This window comes from Rhyacophila brunnea, unplaced genomic scaffold (assembly GCF_057557595.1).
Source record: "Rhyacophila brunnea isolate RB1 unplaced genomic scaffold, BYU_Rbru_1.0 scaffold_24, whole genome shotgun sequence".
Lineage (NCBI taxonomy): Eukaryota > Metazoa > Arthropoda > Insecta > Trichoptera > Rhyacophilidae > Rhyacophila > Rhyacophila brunnea.
Genome location: NW_028232904.1, coordinates 5,758,996 through 5,784,019, shown reverse-complemented (window position 1 = coordinate 5,784,019; position 25,024 = coordinate 5,758,996). Strand labels below are relative to the sequence as shown.

Genomic DNA, 25,024 nt, shown 5'->3' with positions numbered 1-25,024 from the left:
GTAATAAAATATGGTATTGACTTGGATCACCGGGGTGGGTGCAAAATCATGATTGCTATACAAGGTAACGTATGTTACGTTCAATTTTATAAAATAATAGCGAACATTGAGTATATGCTCCTAGTAAAATTATCATATCATTTATTTGTATGTTATAATATAGGTATATTGGTATATAATATATCTTGAAGGTTGTCTTGTATCAAATTAAATAATTATGTATGGAAATAGGTTTTCATCGAAATCAATTGGAATTTTCTAAATAAGATGCGTTAGTTAATATTATAATAAAATAATTGTAATGTATCGCCAGATTCGAGTAATTCAATTCTTCACGCATCGATTAGAAATGTGTAATGTTACTTTAAATCCAAAATTATGTTTAAAAAAAAATGTATCTTTAATGCAACCAATTTAGATCAGTAAACGCTTTAAAAAAACGGCTGAAATGCGTCAATAATTGTGTTTCCAATAATTGATATATTATTGATTATTATGTTAGTGAAAATAAATTAATATTGTATTTATGAAAGTTTTAAATTTGGCAATACTGCTTAAAGGATAGCTTCTTTTTTCAAATTATATTTTCTTTTGTTTTTTGTTTTAATGATTTTTCTTCTCGTGTCATTGTTGCCCGTCACAAAGGATTATTGGTCGGTAATAAACATCAATATTATATTATCCTTTTGATTCTAGGACTTTAACGTCAATGGAGAGATAAAGACTAGACGTATTTGTCAAATTCCATTTGAAGTGTGGTGCTAGATGTGGAATGGATGCTGAAAGTCTCCGAGTTTGACTGTGCCGAGCACTCTAATTTTTGGTTTTTATGTCATCTTCATGGGAAAATTCGTAGTATTTGGACTTGTTGAAGAGTGTGAGAAACAACTTCCTTCAGAGGGATGGCGTAAATCATGAGTGCCAAATAATTTTTCAACCGTTTTCACGTGACACGGAAATCCCAAGCCATGGAGCAAGCTACGGTCGCTACTGTTCTGGATTCATTTTTTTGAAAACATTCTTCGCCCCTGATATATTTTACATTTGTCAAAACGGTTTTGTGTAGTTTTTAAAATTGACTGTGTATATTAGAAAAAAGTATGTGTTGGATGTTTAATTCCATTTCACTATGCTCTTGTTGTATTTAAAAAAGTATTAGCGAGTATTAAAGTGCCCAAGAGTTGTGGAAAAATAAGAATGTTACTCTGGATATAATTACGTACCGAAGTCTTCATTTAAATAAACAGCAACGATTTCTTGTATTTTCTCTTATTACAGTGATCTAAGTAAGTATCACAATCTCTGCCATTTCATTAAAAGATTGTTCCTGTTGTGGATCAATAATTAACTTTTTAGACAAATTGACACTGTGGTGTCATTTGATGTAGGTCGGTAATTTTCAACCTTTTTGGATGGCAGAAGCTTTGAAACATTTTGTACAATCTCAAAGAACATTACCTTGATGAGACACTACGGCCCAAAGAGATACATTACAGAATACACGCGTAAGTAATATACATAGTAAGCATACATACATAAGCAAAGAACTGCCTATACGAAAGCTGAAATGCCCGAACCAAACTATAGAGTGTAGGTAATTTTATGTAAGTGAGTATTTTCATAATTTTCTTCATTTTATTATTTCTTACGGTTACAAGTAAATAAATCCTTTATTATTTAGATGGGGATAAATAATAGAAAGAACACATGTTTACAGAGTATTGGTATATCCCTATCTTCTGGTATTGCAGCCCCCAAGCTATCCTCCTCTGATGGTAAAAGGCAATGTCCAGATTAAAGAGGTTTAAAAAATGGTCTATTGATAAATCGGCAAATCATAAAATTCGGTTAATAACGATGGCTTTACCCATTTTACATTGTAAATAAAACAGAAACACTTTTTTAAATAATATCATCGCGATGCATTTATTTATATGCTTTCATACATAATTATTATCTAGGTCCTAGATGAATTTACACATTAATTATTTACAAATATCATTCATTCGAGTATCATAGGCAATGGCAGTTTGCAGTTCTTGGTGGGTAGGTATAATAATGGTTTATTTTAGTAATGTCCGTAGTGTCTATGCGGCACGACGTGGATTGTTGGGCCACTCTTCTTGACGACGGCGTTGAAGCCATGCACATCATCAGCGGTGTAATCTACGACGCGAACTGAACCATCTGGCTCTACCAAGGAGTACTGGCCTGAAAAAAAAATATCCAATATAGTTTGTACATGGCTTATTGGTATTCGGCACAAGGATATGTGGAGCCGAATTTTAATAATATTAAAACGTATGATTGTCGTTTATTTGTAATCAGAAAACACGGGGACAAAAATCAGTTTGAATACATCTTTTTGTGTCTATTTAATGGCATTAACTGTTAAATATTAGTAGAAACTCATTGTTTTACATAATATTTATTACATGTGGTGTATTTAGATGACATGGATACAATGGTTTTGTCTATTGACTGATCATTCTAAAAAAGGCTGTTGATTTCATGTTAATTATGTCCTTGCAAGTTTATAATTTAATGATCAGTCTTGGGCTGGTATTAGTGTAATATTATTGTCTAACTGTGTAATCTCATGTGTTTTGGAGAGATGATCTATTGGATAATATAAGAACGTTTATTTCATTATATCTAGAAAATAAGAAGAGGTTTTTACCCTTGACAACATCACCATCTCTGACTTCTTGTTGTGACTTCACATCTCCTGTATGACTATCTTTTACTCCATAGTTATACGCGTATTTTGGATGGGCCTATAATAGAGAAAATACATATTTTATTTTATTGTAACAATCGCAGAAAGATTGCGTAATTTCTTTTAGAGAATATATATGTCTCTATGTACAGTGCAAATAGTTGAAAAGTTTATTAGCAGATCATAATATATGCTTAGGAATTCATTTATATAATTACTGCTTACATAGTGATCCCTTCCATACAACCCATGTCCATGACCATGTTCAACGCCTCCATATCCTAATCCATTAAAAGCCAAGCTGTTGTGACCCAGTCCATTGTAATTTAATCCGTTGTACCCAAGACCACTATAGCCTAAACCGCTGTGTCCCAGTCCATTGTAGCCCAAGCCGTTATAGCCCAGTCCATTGTAATCTAAGCTGTTGTACCCCAGTCCACTGTATCCAATGTTATTGTGAGCAAGTCTACCGTAGCCTAAGCTGCCGTAGCCTAAACTGCTGTAGCTTGAGCCGCCGTAGCCCAAATGATTGCTAATGAGTCCCAGCGAATGGTGGCCAACGTCTCCTCGTACAATATTACTGTGTGAGACTGCAACTCCGTGACCATTGCACATCACGGCTAGTGCCACGACGCAAAGAGGCAACTGAAAATATATACAAAAACAACGTATTATTATATTTAGCTACCATAGTAAAATCAAAATGTGAAAGAACCAATACTTTTTAGAGGCATAAAGAAAATTTAGTGTTGAACCACATTGTTTGGGATCTTCTATATATTTCTATTTGAAATTTATTAGATCGGCAAGATCGAACTCACTTATTACTTTTACATATTCGCAAGTATTTATTAGTTTAATTTAGAATATTTATTTAAATTCAATTTTCAATAATATGTTAGATTTATCTCTCTTTTCCTTTCTCACACATTTTTTTGACAACATACGAAATACATATTTATTTGATACAATCTCAGATGTATAGTAGGTACCTACATTGGAAAAAAATATGTTTTTGACTTTATGTAGGTATAATAATCAATTTAACCTTCTTAAATATTGTGTATATTTCAATTAATAATACAATAATAAATAGCAAAAATATGTTGATATTTGTAGATGAGTTAATTTAGATTTGTAACAATGGCCATGATTACATTTTAGATATTATACATTCTTATACAAATTCATCCGCATTCATCTGTCAAAAAACGAATGATACTTGTATGAGAAGACCTAGATGTCTATGAGTTGGGCCTATTTAGTATTTATTTTACAAACATAAAAAATAATGACGATTTACCTTAATGAACACCATCGTTATGGTAGTATTGTTGACTAAACTGAAGACCTGATTTGACTGATCACTTGGTACAACTGATGTTTGTTCTCCTCGAGGAGTGGTCTTATATACTCATTCGATTGCTTTTCAGTTTCCGTTATTACAAGAATTTACATCAGTTTCAATGCCAACAGAAATGTGCGTAAAAGTTAATGAATACCTACACATATTTTAGCGATTGCATTAATTAACATGATCTATATCGAAATGGCAAACACTAAATGCTTCACAGAGATACCTACACGATGATTATCTACATGAAAAGAATAATAATGTATATCTGTTCAATAGGGATTTGCTACTTTTCAGTTCTTCACTGTGGTTTTGCGTGCAAGTTCTGTTAGCTTTATTTCCCACTGTCTCATACATATTATGTAGTTATTATGTTAATAATACCCTCTGAGAGTGCACATAAATGTCGGTTGGAAGGTAAGAGCTTTTGTCGCGACGGCCCGGCTCTCACTTGAATCAGTTGGCCATTGCAACTTGGTTTCCACAAGGGAAACTCATGTTACAGCGAGCGAGAAAGTTTCTTCGTAATCAAACTAGCTTGATCATAATGGCACATACATCAAAATAAAGACCACGCACACTCTAGTGGGCATCAACCAAGTTTTTCTTGTGGGACACTATTTGCAGAATATTGAAAGTTACCTACCCTTCGTTACGCCACGTTAAGGAATATGAAACACTCGTTTTCAGAATTAAAATATATGGATTGAGGCCCACCTGATTGAGAACGCACCGCTTTCAGAAATCAATTCGGTTTCAGAAGAGGCAAGAAGCCATTGTCCTTAAATGTCCAGGTAGTAGTTCAAAGTAAGTACGCGGCCGTCTACACTCCATTGGAGATGGGGGATACTAGAGAATACTAAAAGCATCCAAGTTACTCACCTTCCAACAATATTGGACATTTTAAACATTATGCAGTAAGTGCAATATTCTTATCCAAATTAACAACACGAGTATTGAATGTTTACAGCAGGGAATAGAAAAATAAAGTGTTTTGCCTTCTACATGGGCTGTAAGGAGGTACATTAATTTGTAGAATGTAGAGAAATGGATTGAACTTAAACACGTTGTGTTAAAGAAAGTGTTATTACGTATTGTAACGTCTGTAATATAATATTCATAAATATTCCTTCACGTAACCGATAATATGCGCATTCAATATTGGAATATTGCATGTAGTGACCGGAACATTATTAAATCATAAACCAAAACTGACTACTAAGCCCTAGTCAATGCCAACTGGCTTTCGGATTTTTATGTTATTAATCTATCCTGTGGAGTGTGGACCGCAGACATCACCGGAGCTGCCGAATCTTCACTCGGCCGCTGCATACCAAAGCCTTTCGGCCAGTCGCAGTGGTGGACACATCATGTGTCGGACCTGCACGCAGGACGTAGACAATACCTAATGAGATTTTTTGTTATTTCGCAAGAAAGACTTTTTATGCGATTTCAATTTCTATTTAATTGCCACCTTTCGGTATGGTATTGATATAAAAAAAATACCGTCTTTATTATAGCTTATATTTTTTATTGCCTGTGGCACTGATTATAAGTCTCCCTGTGATATTATAACGCCAGACTTGATTAGTGAAAAATGCTAGATTCGTAAAGAAAATGCCAAGTTTGCAACTCTGAAGACTGAGATACCTACGCACTTCGCTATCTGAATGATATTTTCCGGAACAATGTTCAACTCTATTCATAATGTCAGGGCGTCAAAGTTGTTTTCGGATAAAACTAAACCCCCCCCCCCCGTTTAAAGATTAAATTCTGTTTATGCTGTTTTGTGGCAGCGAGTCAAAGCGAATTATAAATATTAAACTCATCGCCGTTTTTGACTCTTTCAGAATTTATCAATGGTTCTGTGTTCCTTCAGGATGTCCAGTGCATGATTTTATAATTCATTTTTGTAAGCTCAATTTTCTAAAGCCACATTTTCTTTGAAATAGTGGTAAACCATTTTTTTTCAAGATATCAAGTTTCACAACTATAAGTTAACACTAGCACTGACTGATCTGAGAATGTACATTTAAGGCATGAGGTATTGTAATAGACAACAGATAACATGAACTCAAAATAAATCAAGGACGATATCAAAGGATATAAGCAGTCACCGCATCGTCAAAAGATGTGAGGTTTGTATCCCATTTGGTTTAATTTAATTGTAAGGCTTTCCCTGAAAGGTATGTTTTCTGAAGTATTTCAAAATAATGTATTTTTATTACCATTATAGTTTTGTCAAAAGATCCACAATAAGATAATCAAGATAACTTTGCACAACAATTTATTAAATTAACTCATTTTGAATCACAAATTCAATTGTAACAATATTTTCGCGGATGTGGCTGAAAGTGAAGACTATTTTCAAATTCCGAAACATATCTCTACTTTGTCAAAGCCAAAACTCATCTCGAGTTATCCATCCCATGATAATGGAAAATAATATTCACATTGTATAATCCATCAGAAAGAATACATCAATTTCATATGTTAAAGAAAAGACATCTTTAAACATCATCGCGACGTATTTATTTATATGCTTTCATACACAATTTACACAAAAAGCTATTATTAATAGCTTGCTATATACAATAATCATTTACAGAGTTCAATGTTGGATAATCATAGTCAAAGCACGTTTGCGTTTTTCGGTGGGTAGGTATATTAATCATTTATTTTAATAATGTCCATAGTGTCCAGTGTGTGGTACTGCATGGATTGTTGGTCCGGTCTTCTTGACGACGGCGTTGAAGCCATTGACATCATCAGCGGTATAGTCCACGACGCGAACTGAACCGTCCGGCTCCACCAAGGAGTACTGGCCTGAAAAGAAAACAATCAATATTATAATAACGTATTGGTATTTGACAACAGGACGGTGAACTATTCAAATAATATTGATGAAGTTATAAAATTCAAAACTATAATCTCTTTTGATAAGTAAGTGTGTTTTCCATTCATTATTTCATTGCACATTTGACGCACACATTCATTCATTTTATTTATTATTTATTTATTTATTTAGGAATACAAAACATTGTGGACATAACAAATTTTGATGACATACATAATATAAATCGATTACGTTATCTATGGAATCTGTCTTGTATATACGGAACATTTAGCTGCCGTAAATACATTACATATATATATATATTTATTATATATATATTATTTACTATTATGTATTCAAAAAGTAAGAAGGTCATGGTTTGAGCTATTGGCTAATAATCAACAATACTTAAATAGTCTGCTACATCTTGACTATGATTTCCTACCAGGACAGAACATAAAGGCCATTCTTGGAGTAGGATAAATATTTTCTTCCATCTCTCTTTTATTTGGGAATTAGATCAACTAGTTTTTTATCGACATGTTAATGTAATATATTTGTTTGTACCTTTGACAACGCCACCATCTCTGACTTCTTGTTGAGATTTCACATCTCCAGTGTGACCGTCTTTTACTCCATAATTATACGAGTATTTTGGATGAGCCTTTAGTATAAGAAAACACGAATTAATGTTAGTATTAACTCAGTGGAAAACCTGTCCATGGATGTACAAAACAATATCAAAATTCTTGTTAAGTATAAATAAATTTATGCTGGAATCTATAAAGCGGATATCTAGAAACGTGTATCATGTAAAATAACTGAATAAGATATCCTGAAGTCCCAATATAATATTGGTAACTAATCCCAATATTACTCTTTTACACTGCCAAGGTAATTAAAATAATGTTTTGATTATGCAAAAGTATTATTTTTACAATTAAATAATACAACGTATGAAGTCATTCCAATTACCAGAATATCTTCAAAAAACGCTCATTCAATCATTTTATTGCCTGAACTATCACACTATATTTTAATATTAGGCACGTTTCTTTTGATTTATAGGCAACTATTTTTCACAGCGTAATTCGAATGACAGAAACACGATTTAAATTTATGTTATTCATCTGTCATCTGATTCAAATCCAAAAAAATTTAAAAGGATATCTAAAATAATTAATTATTGTAGAAAATGAGTTAATTTATAGCACGATACAAAGCAGTGGAAGACATTTTATGAAAACCAGAACAGATTAACAATTTAACAAAAACATTTACATCTAGAATACTCACATAGTGATCTCCTCCGTGTATTCCGTTTCCATAGCCATGCCCAACGCCTCCATATCCCAATCCATTAAGAGCCAAGCTGTTGTGACCGAGTCCATTGTAGCCTAATCCGTTGTACCCAAGTCCACTATAGCCTAAACTACTGTGTCCCAGTCCATTGTAGCCCAAGCCGTTATAGCCAAGCCCATTGTAACCTAAGTTATTGTAGCCTAGTCCATTGTAACCTAAGCTATTGCCGCCCAGTGCACTGTATCCGATGTTATTGTGAGAGAGTCTCCCGTAGCCTAAGCTGCCGTAGCTTGAACCGCCGTAGCCTAAATGATTGCCAGCGAGTCCCAGCGAATGGTGGCCAACGTCTCCTTGTACAATATTACTGTGCGAGACTGCGACTCCGTGACCATTGCACATCGCAGCTAGTGCCACGATGCAGAAAGACAATTATCAACATAAAATGTGAAAGCAATGAGTTAATTTTGTGTGAGAAAGAATTAATATTTTTTTTGGAGGGCATGATGAAAATTAAGTAATAAACCACTTTGTATGTGATCTTTTTATTTCTATACAAAATTGACTAGTTCGGTAGCATCGATTTTATTCACATAATCCTTTTCCGTATTCGTGCATGTATTATGTTTAATTTAGAATATTTAACTCAATGTTAGATTTATATTTTTTTTCGTTACGAACATAGATTTTTTGACAACATACAAAATAAATGATTCGAAAAAACCTCAGAAAAATAGTACATTATATCAAAAAATATATGTTTGAGTTTATTTAGGTATACTAAACAATGTTGTATTCTGAAATATTGTGTATTATTGATTGAATAATAAAATAATTTAATTTAAAATTTTATATGTTGATATTATTTGCAAATAGATAGGTACGTTATCAAAATAGATAAAACTGCTATAGAGACATGAATGTCTACTTACAATTGTCAATGACTGTTATTACATATTCGTTTTTTTAACACATTTATCTGCGTCTACTTATTAAACAAAGTACTGGTATTTTTATAAGAAGTCCTAGATTTCTATGAATTGGGCCTATTTCGTATTTATTTTATATACTACACTCACTAATAAGTATTACAATAAACACTGACGATTTACCTTAATGAACACCATTGTCACGTTTGTATTTGACTAAGCTGAAGACTCAGTTGAACTAATAACTTGGTAAAACTGATGCGTGTACTCCTTGAGGAGTAGGCTTATATACTCACGCGATAGGTTTCTGCTTCCGTTATTACAAGAGTTTCTGTCAGTTTCAATGTTAATAAGTAATAATATTATGCATGCAATTTGATGGATAAAAATAATTTTAACTAGTGCATTTATTAACGATTAATACCGATTTGATGGCTATTCTATTGGTAGTGAAGATGAAATGAAAAATCTGAAAAATGGTAGTATTATATATTTGGACACTAGGGATTCACTTCACGATACTGTATGGAAAAGGCTGGAGCAACATTCATTTGAATTTAATTGATTCACAGATGTATTGTATCATAAACAGATTTCGCCTGTTTAACGCTTGTATTCTTGACGGTGCTGGTTTACAGTTGCGAGTCATAGCATCTTACCATATGCGCGGTGAGAATGAATACGTATTATAACACGGATACGTATTAAAAGCTCCATTTGTTTCTCGAATTTCCAAAGTTTATACACAACGGCCAAAGAACCACTTTTGTATCACCGGTTCCTCTTTCTGATTTTCGATTAAGTACCTTTTTTCTAGATATTTTGCATCTGGTACATCATACGAGATTCTCCGTTACAGCTGCAGATAAGACGGAACGGTGTCAGGCATAATTGAAGATGTGTCAGATGCGGTATGGAAATGCATTCAACCTCTCTATATGCCATCCACAGATCAAGAGGAATGGAAACAGATTGCAGTTGACTTTGAGCAAAGATGGCATTTTTCGAATTGTTGTGGTGCTCTTGATGGACAACTTGCAAAACTTTTTAAATCGTGCTTATGGCAACCGTGAATACGAACTATAGATTAATAACAATCGATAAGGTCAATGGGTAGATTCAGTGATGGATTTATTTTATTTCCCCTTCGGAAAATAAATCGGAATAACACACCTAATCTTAAGCCATTAAACGGCCAAGAAGAAACTATACCTACCAACCATATGTTATGTTGTAGCGTTAAACCAGAAATTGTCTTTGATGATCAAATTATTACTGCTGGGAAGTCCAAAACATAATACAAAGATAATATTCAAATTCACATAGACTATGCCATACTATGCAAGAAAAAAGCTAGATAATTGTATATAAGATAAAAAACAAATTTATCATATATCTACATATTTATATTAATAAGTGAAGCAGTTCCATTGAAGGAAAATGTAGTGCGTCCATTTCCGAATGAACAGCACTTTAGACATTCGTACGCGACAAACAGTTGCGGCACTTGCTCTCACAGTACGAAACAGATTTACAAATTATTTTTATGCACAAAATGCTCTTTCCTGACAAGCAGAGGCTGTAGAAAGTGGTCGTTTTTAGCTCATTGTTTGTTTTTGTTTTAGTTACTCACCATCCTAGTAATTTAATTCATTTGCAATTTTCGCCCATATTGAGTCTTTAATAGTATTTTATGGTATAATATATGTGCTTAGTATCACATAAACACAGTCCACTTCGTACTGATTCAGTCAATAATTCACTCATGTTGAAATTAATTTGGTTAAAAGCACGAACACATCCGGAAAATATTTCGGTCCAGTTTATTTTTGACGTTTGGTTGTTTCGCATTTCATTTGAATTAGGAATTTCCCCGATTCACTGCTTGGTGTACTTTCTTTTTATTAGTTTAATGGCTATAAAATGGAGGTATATTGATTAATTAATTTAATATGTACACTTTGGATGTAGGTACTGTAAGGACGAATTTAAAATGGTGTATACACAATAAGCGAGGGACTTGGATCACCGGGGTGGGTGCAAAATCATGGTGGTTATACAAGGTAACGTATAATACGTTTTCTTTTATAAAATAATCGTGGATATTGAGTATGTGCTTCTAGCAAAATTATCAAATCATTTATTCGTTAAGCTAAGTGGAATTTGAACCCATAACCTGTTTCAGAAGCGAACATTTTTCCACTCGACCATGTAAATGCATTTGAAGTCTCATTGTGTAATATTTTGGCAACTAACCTTGAGACGGTCCAGCGGTATCAATATTTTTTCACACACCCTAGCAATTTATTGGTATGTTATATTTTTATCTTGAAGGTTGTCTTGTATCAAGCTTAATAATTATGTATGTACTTGAGTAGGTTTTCATAGAAATCATTTGAAATTTTCTAAATAAGATTCATTTGTTAAGATATATATAATAATTGTAATATATCGCCAGATTTCAGTAATTGAATTCTTCACGCATCGATTAGAAAATTGTAATTTTACTTAAATTCAAAATATGGTAAAAAAAACAGTGTAAGTATCTTTAATGCAACCAATTTAGATCAGTGAACGCTTTAACAAAATGGCTGAAATCCGTCGATTGTGTTTCCGATAATTGATTATAATATTATTATGTTAGTGACAATACATTGATATTGTATTTATAACAGTTTTCAATTTGGCAATACTGCTAAAAGGATAGTTTCTTCTTTCAAATCATATTTTCTTTTGTTTTTTAAAATGATTTTTCTTCTCGTGTCATTGTTGCACGTTACAAAGGATTTATTGGTCAGTAATAAACATCGATATTATGTTATCCTTTTGATCCTAAGTAGGACTTTAACGTCAAGGGAGAGACTAGATGTATTTGTCAATGTGAATGGAATGGATACTGAAAGTCTCCAAGTTGGATGCAATTATGAGTTTGACTGTGCCGATCACTATAATTTTTGGCTTCACCCTTGAGGAAGATGTCATGGGAAAATTCGTAGTATTTGGACAGGTTGAAGTGTGTGAGGCAGTTCCTTCAAATGGATGGCGAAAATTATGAGTGCCAAATGATTTTTCCATCGATTTACGTGACGCGGAATGCCAAGCCATGTAGAAAACTACAGTCGCCACTATCCTGGATCCATTCTTTTGAAAACATTTTTCACCCCTGATATATTTTACATATTTGTCAAAACTGTTTCGTGTAGTCTTAAAAATTGTGTATATTTAAAAAAAATGGTATGGTTTGGATGTTTAATTCTGTTTCACAATGCGTTTGTTGTATTTAAAAAAAATATCAAAGTATTAGCGAGTATTAAAGTGTCCAAGAGTTGTGAAAATATAAGAATGTTACCCTGGATATAATTACGGACCGACGTCTTCATTTAAATAAACAGCAACGTTTCCTTGTATGTTCTCTTATTACAGTGATCTATGTAAGTATCATAATCTCTGCCATTTCATTAAAAGATTGTTTCTGATGCGAATCAAAATATATTTTGAGGCAAATTGACACTGTGGAGTCATTTGATGTAGGTCGGTAATTTTCAACATTTTTGGATCGCAGAAGCTTTGAAACATTTTGTACAATCTCAAAGAACCACTACCTTGATGACACACTACGGTCCAGAGAGATACATTACAGAATAGATGCTTAAGTGATGACATACATAAACAAAGAACTGCCTATACAAAAGCTCAAATGCCCGCCCCTAACTGTAGAGAGTAGGTATTGTCAAATTTTATGAAAGTAAGTATTTTCATAATTTTCTTCATTTTATTATTTCTGCAAGGCTTATCATAAACGGTTACAATAAAATAAAGCCCACTATGGCCGAGTGGCTTAAATGCCGGCCTATAAAGTCGAGGGTCCCAGGTTCGAATCCTGGGTCTGGCAAGTACACATATTGTTTTTCAATTTGTGTATGAGTCAGAGTAATAAGTTGAGCAAGTGGCCGACATCCATTTCTCGTAAAAATAAAAATCTGTCAATACAAACCTCCACTCTGTGGAGGCCCATATGATCCTATTAAGATCGGACATGGTCGAAAAAAAATCCTTTAATATTAAGATGGGGAGAAAGAATAGAAAGGGAATTTGTAAACATTACACAATGTGTCTCCAGAGTATTGGTATATCCCTATCTTTTGGCATTGCAGCCCCCAAGCTATCCTCCTCTGATGGTAAAAGGCAATGTCCAGATTAAAGAGGTTTATGATCGAATAATAAATCGGCAAATCATAAAATTCGGTTAATAACGATGGCTTTACCCATTTTACATTGTAAACAAAACAGAAACACTTTTTTAAATAATATCATCGCGATGTATTTATTTATATGCTTTCATACATAATTATTATCTAGGTCCTAGATGAATTTACACATTAATTATTTACAAATATCATTCATTCGAGTATCATAGGCAATGGCAGTTTGCAGTTCTTGGTGGGTAGGTATAATAATGGTTTATTTTAGTAATGTCCGTAGTGTCTATGCGGCACGACGTGGATTGTTGGGCCACTCTTCTTGACGACGGCGTTGAAGCCATTGACATCATCAGCGGTGTAATCTACGACGCGAACTGAACCATCTGGCTCTACCAAAGAGTACTGGCCTGGAAAAAAAAATATCCAATATAGTTTATACATGGCTTATTGGTATTCAGCACAAGGATATGTGGAACCGAATTTTAAAAATATTTAAACGTATGATTGTCGTTTATTTGTAATCAGAAAACACGGGGACAGAAATAAGTTTGATTACATCTTTTTGTGTCTATTTAATGGCATTAACTGTTATTTATTAGTAGAAACACATTGTTTTACATAATATTTATTACATGTAGTGTATTTAGATGACATGGGTACAATGGTTTTGTCTATTGACTGATCATTCTAAAAAAGGCTGTTAATTTCATGTTAATTATGTCCTTGCAAGTTTATAATTTAATGATCAGTTTTGGGCTGGTATTAGTGTAATAATATTGTCTAACTGTGTAATCTCATGTGTTTTGGAGAGATGATCTATTGGATAATATAAGAACGTTTATTTCATTATATCTAGAAAATAAGAAGAGCTTTTTACCCTTGACAACATCACCATCTCTGACTTCTTGTTGTGACTTCACATCTCCTGTATGACTATCTTTAACTGCATAGTTATACGCGTATTTTGGATGGGCCTATAATAGAGAAAATACATATTTTATTTTATTGTAACAATCGCAGAAAGATTGCGTAATTTCTTTTAGAGAATATATATGTCTCTATGTACAGTGCAAATAGTTGAAAAGTTTATTAGCAGATCATAATATATGCTTAGGAATTCATTTATATGTATACTACTTACATAGTGATCCCTTCCATATAACCCATGTCCATGACCATGTCCAACGCCTCCATATCCCAATCCATTAAGAGCCAAGCTGTTGTGACCCAGTCCATTGTAATTTAATCCGTTGTACCCAAGACCACTATAGCCTAAACCGCTGTGTCCCAGTCCATTGTAGCCTAAGCCGTTATACGCCAGTTCATTATAACCTAGACTGTTGTATCCCAGTCCACTGTATCCGATGTTATTGTGGGCGAGGCCGCTATAGCCCAAGCTTCCGTAACTGGAGCCTAAGCCGCCATAGCTTAGATGATTGCCAGCGAGTCCCAGCGAATGGTGGCCAACGTCTCCTCGTACAATATTACTGTGTGAGACAGCAACTCCGTGACCATTGCACATTGCGGCTAGTGCCACGACGCAAAGAGACAACTGGAAATATATTATTATTATATTTGTATTTTTACTTAAATAGTAAAATCAATTTTGTGTGTGAAAAAACTAATTCTTTTCATAGACATAAATAATATTGAGCGTTGAACCACGTTGTGTGGGATCTTCTATATTATAAATATAATAAAGCAGATCCTACACTATCTATACATTACAACAAATTAATGATATTTGTATGAGACGACCTAAGTCATAGATATTTTCTATAAATTGGGCCAATTTAGTAGGTATTTATTTTACAAACTACATCCACTTGGAAATATTATAGTAAGTAATGACGATTTACCTTGATGAACACCATCGTTATGGTAGTATTGTTGACTAAACTGAAGACCTGATTGGACTGATCACTTGGTACAACTGATGTCTTTACTCCTCGAGGAGTGGGCTTATATACTCATTCGATTGCTTTTCTGTTTCCGTTATTACAAGAATTTACATCAGTTTCAATGCCAACAGAAATGTGCGTAAAAGTTAATGAATACCTACACATATTTTAGCGATTGCATTAATTAACATGATCTATATCGAAATGGCAAACACTAAATGCTTCACAGAGATACCTACACGATGTTTACCTACATGAAAAGAATAATAATGTATATCTGTTCAATAGGGATTTGCTACTTTTCAGTTCTTCACTGTGGTTTTGCGTGCAAGTTCTGTTAGCTTTATTTCCCACTGTCTCATACATATTATGTAGTTATTATGTTAATAATACCCTCTGAGAGTGCACATAAATGTCGGTTGGAAGGTAAGAGCTTTTGTCGCGACGGCCCGGCTCTCACTTGAAGCAGTTGGCCATAGCAACTTGGTTTCCACAAGGGAAAATCATGTTACAGCGAGCGAGAAAGTTTCTTCATAATCAAACTAGCTTGATCATAATGGCACATACATCAAAATATAGACCATGCACACTCTAGTGGGCATCAACCAAGTTTTTCTTGTGGGACACTATTTGCAGAATATTGAAAGTTACCTACCCTTCGTTACGCCACGTTAAGGAATATGAAACACTCGTTTTCAGAATTAAAATATATGGATTGAGGCCCACCTGATTGAGAACGCACCGCTTTCAGAAATCAATTCGGTTTCAGAAGAGGCAAGAAGCCATTGTCCTTAAATCTCCAGGTAGTAGTTCAAAGTAAGTACGCGGCCGTCCACACTCCATTGGAGATGGGGGATACTAGAGAATACTAAAAGCATCCAAGTTAGTCACCTTCCCTGGCGTTCGAATGTATAATATGTTAAATTTCGATTATCTTCAATTAGAATAATTTATTTGTCTTAATTTTCTGTACTTCTTTCTCCCATGGGCACTTTTTATTAAATTAAGTCTCGGTAAACTCAGTCAACGCACACTTGAGTGTGTGGCGACCCGAGTCTTTGGCATCTGCTCCTGAGATAATCCCAGTTGTAAACAACTTCTGATGCTTAACATCCATACGTAGGGCTTCCTGGTACGCTCGATTAAGATCCAGTATGGAGCGGGGTGGTCGGTTTGGAGGAAAGTATTAGATAGGTAAATGGAGCAAAATTCAACTTATTGCGGAATATCTGGTTGAATGGTAAAACAGAATGCCTTCTATTCAATGCTTGTATTCTTACAGTGATGGTTTAGAATTATGCATCATTGTACTTAACCTTATATGGGGAAGATAGGAAAATGCATCCCTTTGTTAATCCAAAACTATATTGGAAATTTTAAACACTATGCAGTAAGTGCAATATTCTTACACAAATTAACAACATGGGTATTGAATGTTTACAGCAGAGAATAGAAAAATAAAGTGTTTTGACTTCTACATGGGGTGTAAGGAGATAAATTTGTGTAGTGTAGAGAAATGGATTGTTAAAGAAAATGTTATTTTCTTATTAACGTCTGTAATATTATTTATAAATATTCCTTCGCGTAAACGATAATGTGCGCATTCAATATTGGAATATTGCATGTAGAGACCGGAACATTATTAAATCATAAACCAAAACTGACTTAGTCTATGCCGACCGGCTTTCGGATTTTTATGTTATTAATCTGTCCTGTGGTGTGTGGACTGCAGACATCACCGGAGCTGCCGAATCTTCACTCGTCCGCTGTAATCCAAAGCCTCCCGGCCAGTCGCAGTGGTGGACACAGCATGTGCCGGACCTGCACGCAGGACGTAGACAATACCTAATGAGATTTTTTGTTATTTCGCAAGAAAATTTTTTTATGCGATTTCAATTTCTATTTAATTCCCACCTTTCGGGATGGTATTGATATAAAAAAATACCGTCCTTACAGCTTATATTTTTTTATTGCCTGTGGCACTGATTATAAATTTCTCTGTGATATATAATGTGATATTATAACGCCAGACTTGATTAGTGGAAATTTGCTAGATTCGTAAAGAAAAATGCCAAGTTTTCAACTCCGAATAATGAGATACCTACGCATCTCGCTATCTAAATGATATTTTCCGGAACAATGTTCAACTCAATTCGTAATATCAGGGCGTCAAAGTTGTTTTCGGATAAAACTAAATCCCCCCCCCGTTTAAAGATTAAATTCTGACAATGCTGTTTTGTGGCAGCGAGTCAAAGCGAATTATAAATATTAAACTTATCGCCGTTTTTGAGTCTTTCAGAATTTACTAATGGTTCTGTGTTCCTTCAGGATGTTCAGTGCATGATTTAATAATTCATTTTTGTAAGCTCAATTTTCTAAAGCCACATTTTCTTTGAAATAGTTGTAAACCATTTTTTTTCAAGATATCAAGTTTCACAACTATAAGTTAACACTAGCACTGACTGATCTGAGAATGTACATTTGAGGCATGAGCTATTGTAATAGACAACAGATAACATGAACTCAAAATAAATCAAGGACGATATCAAAGGATATAAGCAGTCACCGCATCGTCAAAAGATGTGAGGTTTGTATCCCATTTGGTTTAATTTAATTGTAAGGTTTTCCCTGAAAGGTATGTTTTCTGAGGTATTTCAAAATAATGTATTTTTATTACATTATAGTTTTGTCAATAGATCCACAATAAGATAATCAAGATAACTTTGCACAACAATTTATTAAATTAACTCATTTTGAATCACAAATTCAATTGTAACAATATTTTCGCGGATGTGGCTGAAAGTGAAGACTATTTTCAAATTCCGAAACATATCTCTACTTTGTCAAAGCCAAAACTCATCTCGAATTATCCATCCCATGATAATGGAAAATAATATTCACATTGTATAATCCATCAGAAAGAATTCATCAATTTCATATGTCATTAAGAAAAGACATTTTTAAAATATCATCGCGACGTATTTATTTATATGCTTTCATACACAATTTACAGAAAAAGCTATTATTAATAGCTTGCTATATACAATAATCATTTACAGAGTTCAATGTTGGATAATCATAGTCAAAGCACGTTTGCGTTTTTCGGTGGGTAGGTATATTAATGATTTATTTTAATAATGTCCATAGTGTCCAGTGTGTGGTACTGCATGGATTGTTGGTCCGGTCTTCTTCACGACGGCGTTGAAGCCATTGACATCATCAGCGGTATAGTCCACGACGCGAACTGAACCGTCCGGCTCCACCAAGGAGTACTGGCCTGAAAAGAAAACAATCAATATTATAATAACGTATTGGTATTTGACAATAGGACGGTGATCATGCGAGACTGTTCAAATAATATTGGTGAAGTTATAAAATTCAAAACTATAATCTCTTTTGATAAGTAAGTGTGTTTTTCATTCATTATTTCATTCAACATTTGACGCACACATTCATTCATTTTGATGACATACATAATATAAATCGATTACGTTACCTATGGAATCTGTCTCGTATATACGGAACATTTAGCTGCCCTAATTACATTATATATATATTATGTACTATTATGTATTCAAAAAGTAAGAAGGTCATGGTTTGAGTTATTGGCTAATAATCAATCATAATTAAATAGTCTGCTACATCCTGACCATGACTTCCTACGAATACATAAAATAAAGGCCATTCTTGGAGTAGGATAAATATTTTCTTCCATCTGTCCTTTATTTGGAAATTAGATCAACTAGTTTATCAACGACGTGCAAATATAATATATTTGTTCGTACCTTTGACAACGCCACCATCTCTGACTTCTTGTTGAGATTTCACATCTCCAGTGTGACCGTCTTTTACTCCATAATTATACGAGTATTTTGGATGAGCCTTTAATATAAGAAAACACGAATTAATGTAAGTATGAACTCAGTGGAAACCCTGTCCATGGATGTACAAAATAATATCAAAATTCTTGTTAAGTATAAATAAATTTATGCTGGAATCTATAAAGCGGATATCTAGAAACGTGTCTCATGTAAAATAACTGAATAAGATTTCCTGAAGTCCCAATATAATATTGGTAACTAATTCCAATATTACTCTTTTACCACTGTCAAGGTAATTAAAATAATGTTTTGATTATGCAAAAGTATTATTTTTACAATTAAATTACACTTACGAAGTCATTCCAATTACCAGAATATCTTCAAAAAACGCTCATTCAATCATTTTATTGCCTGAATTATCACACTATATTTTAATATGAGGCACGTTTCTTTTGATTTATAGGCAACTATTTTTCACAGCGTAATTCGAATGACAGAAACATGATTTAAATTTATGTTATTCATCTGTCATCTGATTCAAATCTAAAAAAAATAAAAGGATATCTAAAATAATTAATTATTGTAGAAAATAAGTTAATTTATAGCACGATACAAAGCAGTGGAAGACATTTTATGAAAACCAGAACAGATTAACAATTTAACAAAAACATTTATATCTAGAATACTCACATAGTGATCTCCTCCATGTATTCCGTTTCCATAGCCATGCCCAACGCCTCCATATCCCAATCCATTAAGAGCCAAGCTGTTGTGACCGAGTCCATTGTAGCCTAATCCGTTGTACCCAAGTCCACTATAGCCTAAACTACTGTGTCCCAGTCCATTGTAGCCCAAGCCGTTATAGCCCAGCCCATTGTAACCTAAGCTGTTGTAGCCTAGTCCATTGTAACCTAAGCTATTGTCGCCCAGTCCACTGTATCCGATGTTATTGTGAGAGAGTCCCCCGTAGCCTAAGCTGCCGTAGCTTGAACCGCCGTAGCCTAAATGATTGCCAGCGAGTCCCAGCGAATGGTGGCCAATGTCTCCTCGTACAATATTACTGTGCGATACTGCGACTCCGTGACCATTGCACACCGCAGCTAGTGCCACGATGCAGAAAGATAACTGAAATCAACATAAAATGTGAAAGCAATGAGTTAATTTTGTGTGAGAAAGAATTAATATTTTTTTGGAGGTGATGATGAAGATTGAGTATTTAACCACTTTGTATGGAATCTTTTTATATTTCTATACAAAATTGACTAGTTCGGTAGCATCGATTTTATTCACATAATCCTTTTCCACAGGGCATTTTTTCCATTTAACGCGGTGGAACGGCGTTCCGGCACCTTTTTTCACGGTTTTATTTCAAAATCAATTAAACGAAAAAATATTTGCGCTTAAGTAATTACAATAATAATTCGTTAAAATGATAAAATAAGGTACAGGTGGAAGCCATTTTGAATGTTGGCGTGTTAGTGTTAGTGAAGTAACCGTATAGTTTAAATAGCAAACATGCGTATGTAACTAGCTTCATACGTATGCTGCGTATTATGATTTTGACAGTTTGACGTTTATCGCATGGCAGCATCTGCGTATATTGTTATTTACGTTTGTTTAGTCAGTTTGTGTTACGATTACGTGTTGTGCAACTATTTTATATATTATTTAGTGCAACCCTAAGTTTAAATATGAAAAAAATTTCCTGTTACTTCTCAACCACCGGCAGCGGCGCCGATTCCGCAAATAAAAAGCTCAAAACAGAAACGATGACAGAAGATATGGAAATATCGGTACATGTAGATGTTCCTGAATCATCTCTAGCTGATCTCGGGGATCAAGGTCGAACTCAAAACGATTGGCCAGACTGCTGGTCATTAGATCAAAAAAACGATTTTTGCTCAAAAAACGAATGGTTGAACGTACACAAAATGAAACTTGGCTGCACAATTTGCAGAAACGTTGGAACTCTTGGAACTGAAACGACAATGGGAATGAAAATATCCAAAGAATGGGCCAATAATGAAATCACGTATTCTGGGAAAGAGAGGAAGCTACAATTGGGGTCACTTCGAAAAAAAATTTTCGATCACAGAGGATCTATTGCACACAAAGCAGCGTTAAAAATCATTTCTGAAGCCAAAAAAAAGCAGATTGAAAATACTTTTTTAAAATCGTTATCTCGCGAAAAAGTAATAACATCAAACATTTTTCGAACTGCATATAAAGTAGCTAAGGAAAATCAATCATTCAATATGTTTGAAAGTGAAATTAATCTCCAAGAACTAAATGGGATCGAAATGGGTCATATTCTCCATTCCACTAACGCATGTGTTAACATTGTAAATCATATATGTGATGAAATGAGAAAAAATGTTTTCAAAGAAATTGTTCAATCGAAAAATATAATTTCTTTGATAATTGATGAGTCTACCACCATAAGCCAAAAAACCACCCTCATTGTGTATGTTCGATGCTGTGTCGAAAGTGTTGGAATGAATTCACCAATTAATTTGTTTTTGGATTTGATTGAACTTAAAGACGTAACGGCAAAAGGAATATTTGAATCATTACTCCAATCTCTTGATTTATATGGGATGACAGAAGAATATTTAAAAAATTATTTAGTTTCGGTTGCATGCGACGGCGCTGCTGTGATGTTAGGTTCTAAAAATGGAGTGAAAAAATTGCTGACAGAAAAATTTCCTTCAATTATAGTTTGGCATTGTACTAATCACAGATTAGAATTATCAGTAAGTGATGTTGTAAAAAAAATTTCAGGAATCAATAGATTCAAATCATTTATTGATAAACTTTATGTTTTATACCACGCGTCGCCGAAAAATAATAGAGAGTTGCATTTATGTGCAGAATCACTAGGCGTTGAGGTACTGAAAATCGGAAGAGTTTTAAGTACCCGATGGGTGGCATCTAGTTTTCGTTCAGTTTCGGCTGTGTGGAATAATTATGAATCCCTTGTGCGTCATTTTGAAGAAGCGATGAATGACCCTACAAGAGATAAAAATGACAAGTGTACTTACAGTGGCTTAAAGAACAAAATAACATCAACAGCATTTTTATTGGATCTAGCATTGATGTGCGACGCTCTCCAAGAATTGTCGGAACTTAGTTTGGACCTACAAAATCGCAATGTGAACCTTTACATTGCAAATCGAAAAATAAATGAACTCGTTCAAGTTTTTGAAGAAAGAAAACAGAATTTTGGACCCTATTATAAATGTGCTGCAGCTGCTATAAGCAATCTGCATTTTCGTGGAGTTTTACTTCACGAAAAAGTTTCTAAAAATGATCCTCCTATTGATCCGAAAATATTTTATTCCACGTTGAAAACGTCAATTGAAAAAAGGCTGCTAGATAATAAAGATGTTGAGTTTGCACTTTGGGCTCGCGTACTTGACCAATAATATTGGCCTGAAGACATTGATAATCGGTTGACATTTGGAGAGATGGAAATTAGAAACATTTCGATCAGGCTACAACTAGATGAACGAGAAATGATTCGTGGATTTCGCGAATACATTCTCGAAAAGACATATTCTGAAAAACTCTTGCGTTTGGTATATGCTCTGAATTCTATTCCCATTTCTTCAAGTGAATGTGAACGGGGGTTTTCGCAAATGAATCTTATTATTACCCCAACAAGAGCTTCGTTAAACACTAAAACAGTTTCGGCACTCTTGTTCATCAAACTCGTGGGACCACCCTTGACACTTTTCGATCCTTCAAAATATGTTGATAGGTGGTTACTTAAAGGAAGACATTCGGCCTTAGACTCTAACACTAAGAAAAGGAATCGAGATGATGTATCAGACGAGAATTGGAAAAAACTTTGGAAATCACTCTAAACTTTTATTCAAGTTCATAAATAAATACATTACATATGTATTTACAATTATATTTTAAAGTTAGTCTTATTTAGTCTTATTTGTACAATATATTTCAAATATAATGTATGTATTTTATTGTTTCTGTAGCTTTGTTTTGACTAAAATAAAAAATTATCGTAAAAATCAACCTTTTTTTGTTCGCTTCGTGGCATAGCTCCTTTAAATTTCATTTAAGTGACATTTGAATATAATTTTATTTAGTAAAAAGCTTGACATGAAGTGAGTTCCGGCACCTTTTTTTTTTAAAAAAAAGCCCTGCTTTTCCATATTCGCATGTATGTATTATGTTTAATTTAAAATATTTAACTCAATGTTAGATTTATATTTTTTTTCGTTATGAACACAGATTTTTTTCACAACATACAAAATAAATAATTTGGAAAAATCTCAGAGAAATAGTACATTGTATTTTAAAAAAATATGTTTTAGTTTATTTAGGTATTCTAAACAATGTTGCATTAAAATATTAAAAATATTGTATATTATTGAATGAATAATAAAATAATTTAATTTAAAATTCTATATGTTGATATTATTTGCAAATATATAGGTACGTTATCAAAATAGATAAAACTGCTATAGAGACATGAATGTCTACTTACAATTGTCAATGACTGTTATTACATATTCGTTTTTTAACTGAATTATATATATGTTTCTATTTATTAAACAAAGCACTGGTATTTTTATAAGAAGACCTAGATTTTTATGAATTGGGTCTATTTCGTATTTATTTTATATGCTACACTCACTAATAAGTATTATAATAAACACTGACGATTTACCTTAACGAACACCATTGTCACGCTTGTATTTATTGACTAAGCTGAAGACTTAGTTGAACCAATAACTTGGTAAAACTGATGCGTGTACTCCCTGAGGAGTGAGCTTATATACTCAAGCGATTGCTTTTCTGCTTCCGTTATTACAAGAATTTCTATCAGTTTCAATGTTAATAGCATTGTGCGTATAATGCGATGGGTAAAAATAATTTTAATTGGTGCATTTATTAACATGATTAATACCAACTTGAAGGACATATAGATATTAGTGGCGAAGACAATTAGTTAAAGTGAGATATACTCTGAAAAATGGTATCTAGTAGGTAATATTATATATCTGGACACTAGGAATTCGCTTCACGATACTGTGTGGAAAAGGCTGGAGCAACATGCAACTCAGTTAAATTGATTCACATAATATTTGGTTACAAACAGATATCGCCTGTTCAATGGTTGTATCCTTCAATGGTTTACAGTTGCGAGACATGGCACCTTACCAAATGCGCTGCGAGAATGAAGTTGGCTTTAGTTAGCTTTCGAAAGTTCCTTGTTTAAACCGAAACATCAAATCAAAATATTAGATACTTATTTTATATTTGTCGACGACAATAGTAGCGAGGAGATAAGAGAACAGACTATGCAGCTTCTTGTCATATCCAAGGTTTTATGCGTTATTGGACGAGTCATGGCGCCTAACCAAATACGCGGTGAGAATGAATAGCAATTGGCTTTCGATTTACTGCGGTAGAATTAAAAATAAGGGTAGGCATTGAAAACTCCATTTGTTGCTTGAATTTCCAAAGTTTATACACAATGGCCGAATAATTACTTTTGTATAACTTGTTCCTAGTTCTGATTGCGTCTCAAATTGGCATAACTATAATTTTGATTACCTTTTTTCCAGATATTTCGCATCTGGTATATCATACAAGATCCTCGCATAGTAGAAAATGTGTCAGATGTGATATGGAAATTATTGCAACCTATCTATATGACATCCCCAGATCAAGAGGCATTTGGCAGCAAATTGTTACAATTTGAAATGCCATTAAACGATGAAAAAGAATCTATGCCAACCTAGTTATTGATTAAGCATTTCCGTTGATGGAAAATGTAGTGCGTCCATTTCCGAATCAACAGGACTTTAGACTCTCGTACGCGACAAACAGTTGCGGCACTTGCTTTCACTGTACGAAACAGATTTACAAATCATTATTTTAATGCACAAGGAGCTCTTTCCTGGCAAGCAGAGGCTGTAGTAAGTGGTCGCGTT

At 33.8% G+C, this 25,024-nt stretch overlaps 4 protein-coding genes across 4 annotated transcripts; all 4 read right to left on the bottom strand.

Annotated features, from left to right (window-relative positions):
- Window positions 1-2,068: 2,068 nt before the first annotated feature.
- Window positions 2,069-4,037, bottom strand: LOC147068955 (uncharacterized). Its single transcript, XM_085951579.1, has 4 exons — window positions 4,023-4,037; window positions 2,945-3,364; window positions 2,681-2,777; window positions 2,069-2,211 (listed from the first exon to the last, which is right to left on the bottom strand). The coding sequence occupies exons 1-4, from the start codon at window positions 4,035-4,037 to the stop codon at window positions 2,069-2,071; spliced, it is 675 nt and encodes a 224-aa protein (XP_085807705.1).
- A 2,716-nt stretch (window positions 4,038-6,753) lies between these two features.
- Window positions 6,754-8,649, bottom strand: LOC147068954 (uncharacterized; the record flags this gene model as incomplete). Its single annotated transcript, XM_085951537.1, is given in 3 exon segments — window positions 6,754-6,899; window positions 7,477-7,573; window positions 8,206-8,649. Coding segments are annotated over 3 exon segments (687 nt in total), but the record flags the coding sequence as incomplete, so codon positions are not given.
- A 4,954-nt stretch (window positions 8,650-13,603) lies between these two features.
- LOC147068953 (uncharacterized) lies at window positions 13,604-14,861 on the bottom strand. The gene is made up of 3 exons (XM_085951578.1): window positions 14,481-14,861; window positions 14,217-14,313; window positions 13,604-13,746 (listed from the first exon to the last, which is right to left on the bottom strand). Exons 1-3 carry the CDS (start codon window positions 14,859-14,861, stop codon window positions 13,604-13,606), a joined length of 621 nt encoding a protein of 206 aa, XP_085807704.1.
- A 3,510-nt stretch (window positions 14,862-18,371) lies between these two features.
- LOC147068952 (uncharacterized) lies at window positions 18,372-23,769 on the bottom strand. Its single transcript, XM_085951534.1, has 4 exons — window positions 23,755-23,769; window positions 19,752-20,186; window positions 19,026-19,122; window positions 18,372-18,517 (listed from the first exon to the last, which is right to left on the bottom strand). The coding sequence occupies exons 1-4, from the start codon at window positions 23,767-23,769 to the stop codon at window positions 18,372-18,374; spliced, it is 693 nt and encodes a 230-aa protein (XP_085807660.1).
- Between the last annotated feature and the right edge of the window lie 1,255 nt (window positions 23,770-25,024).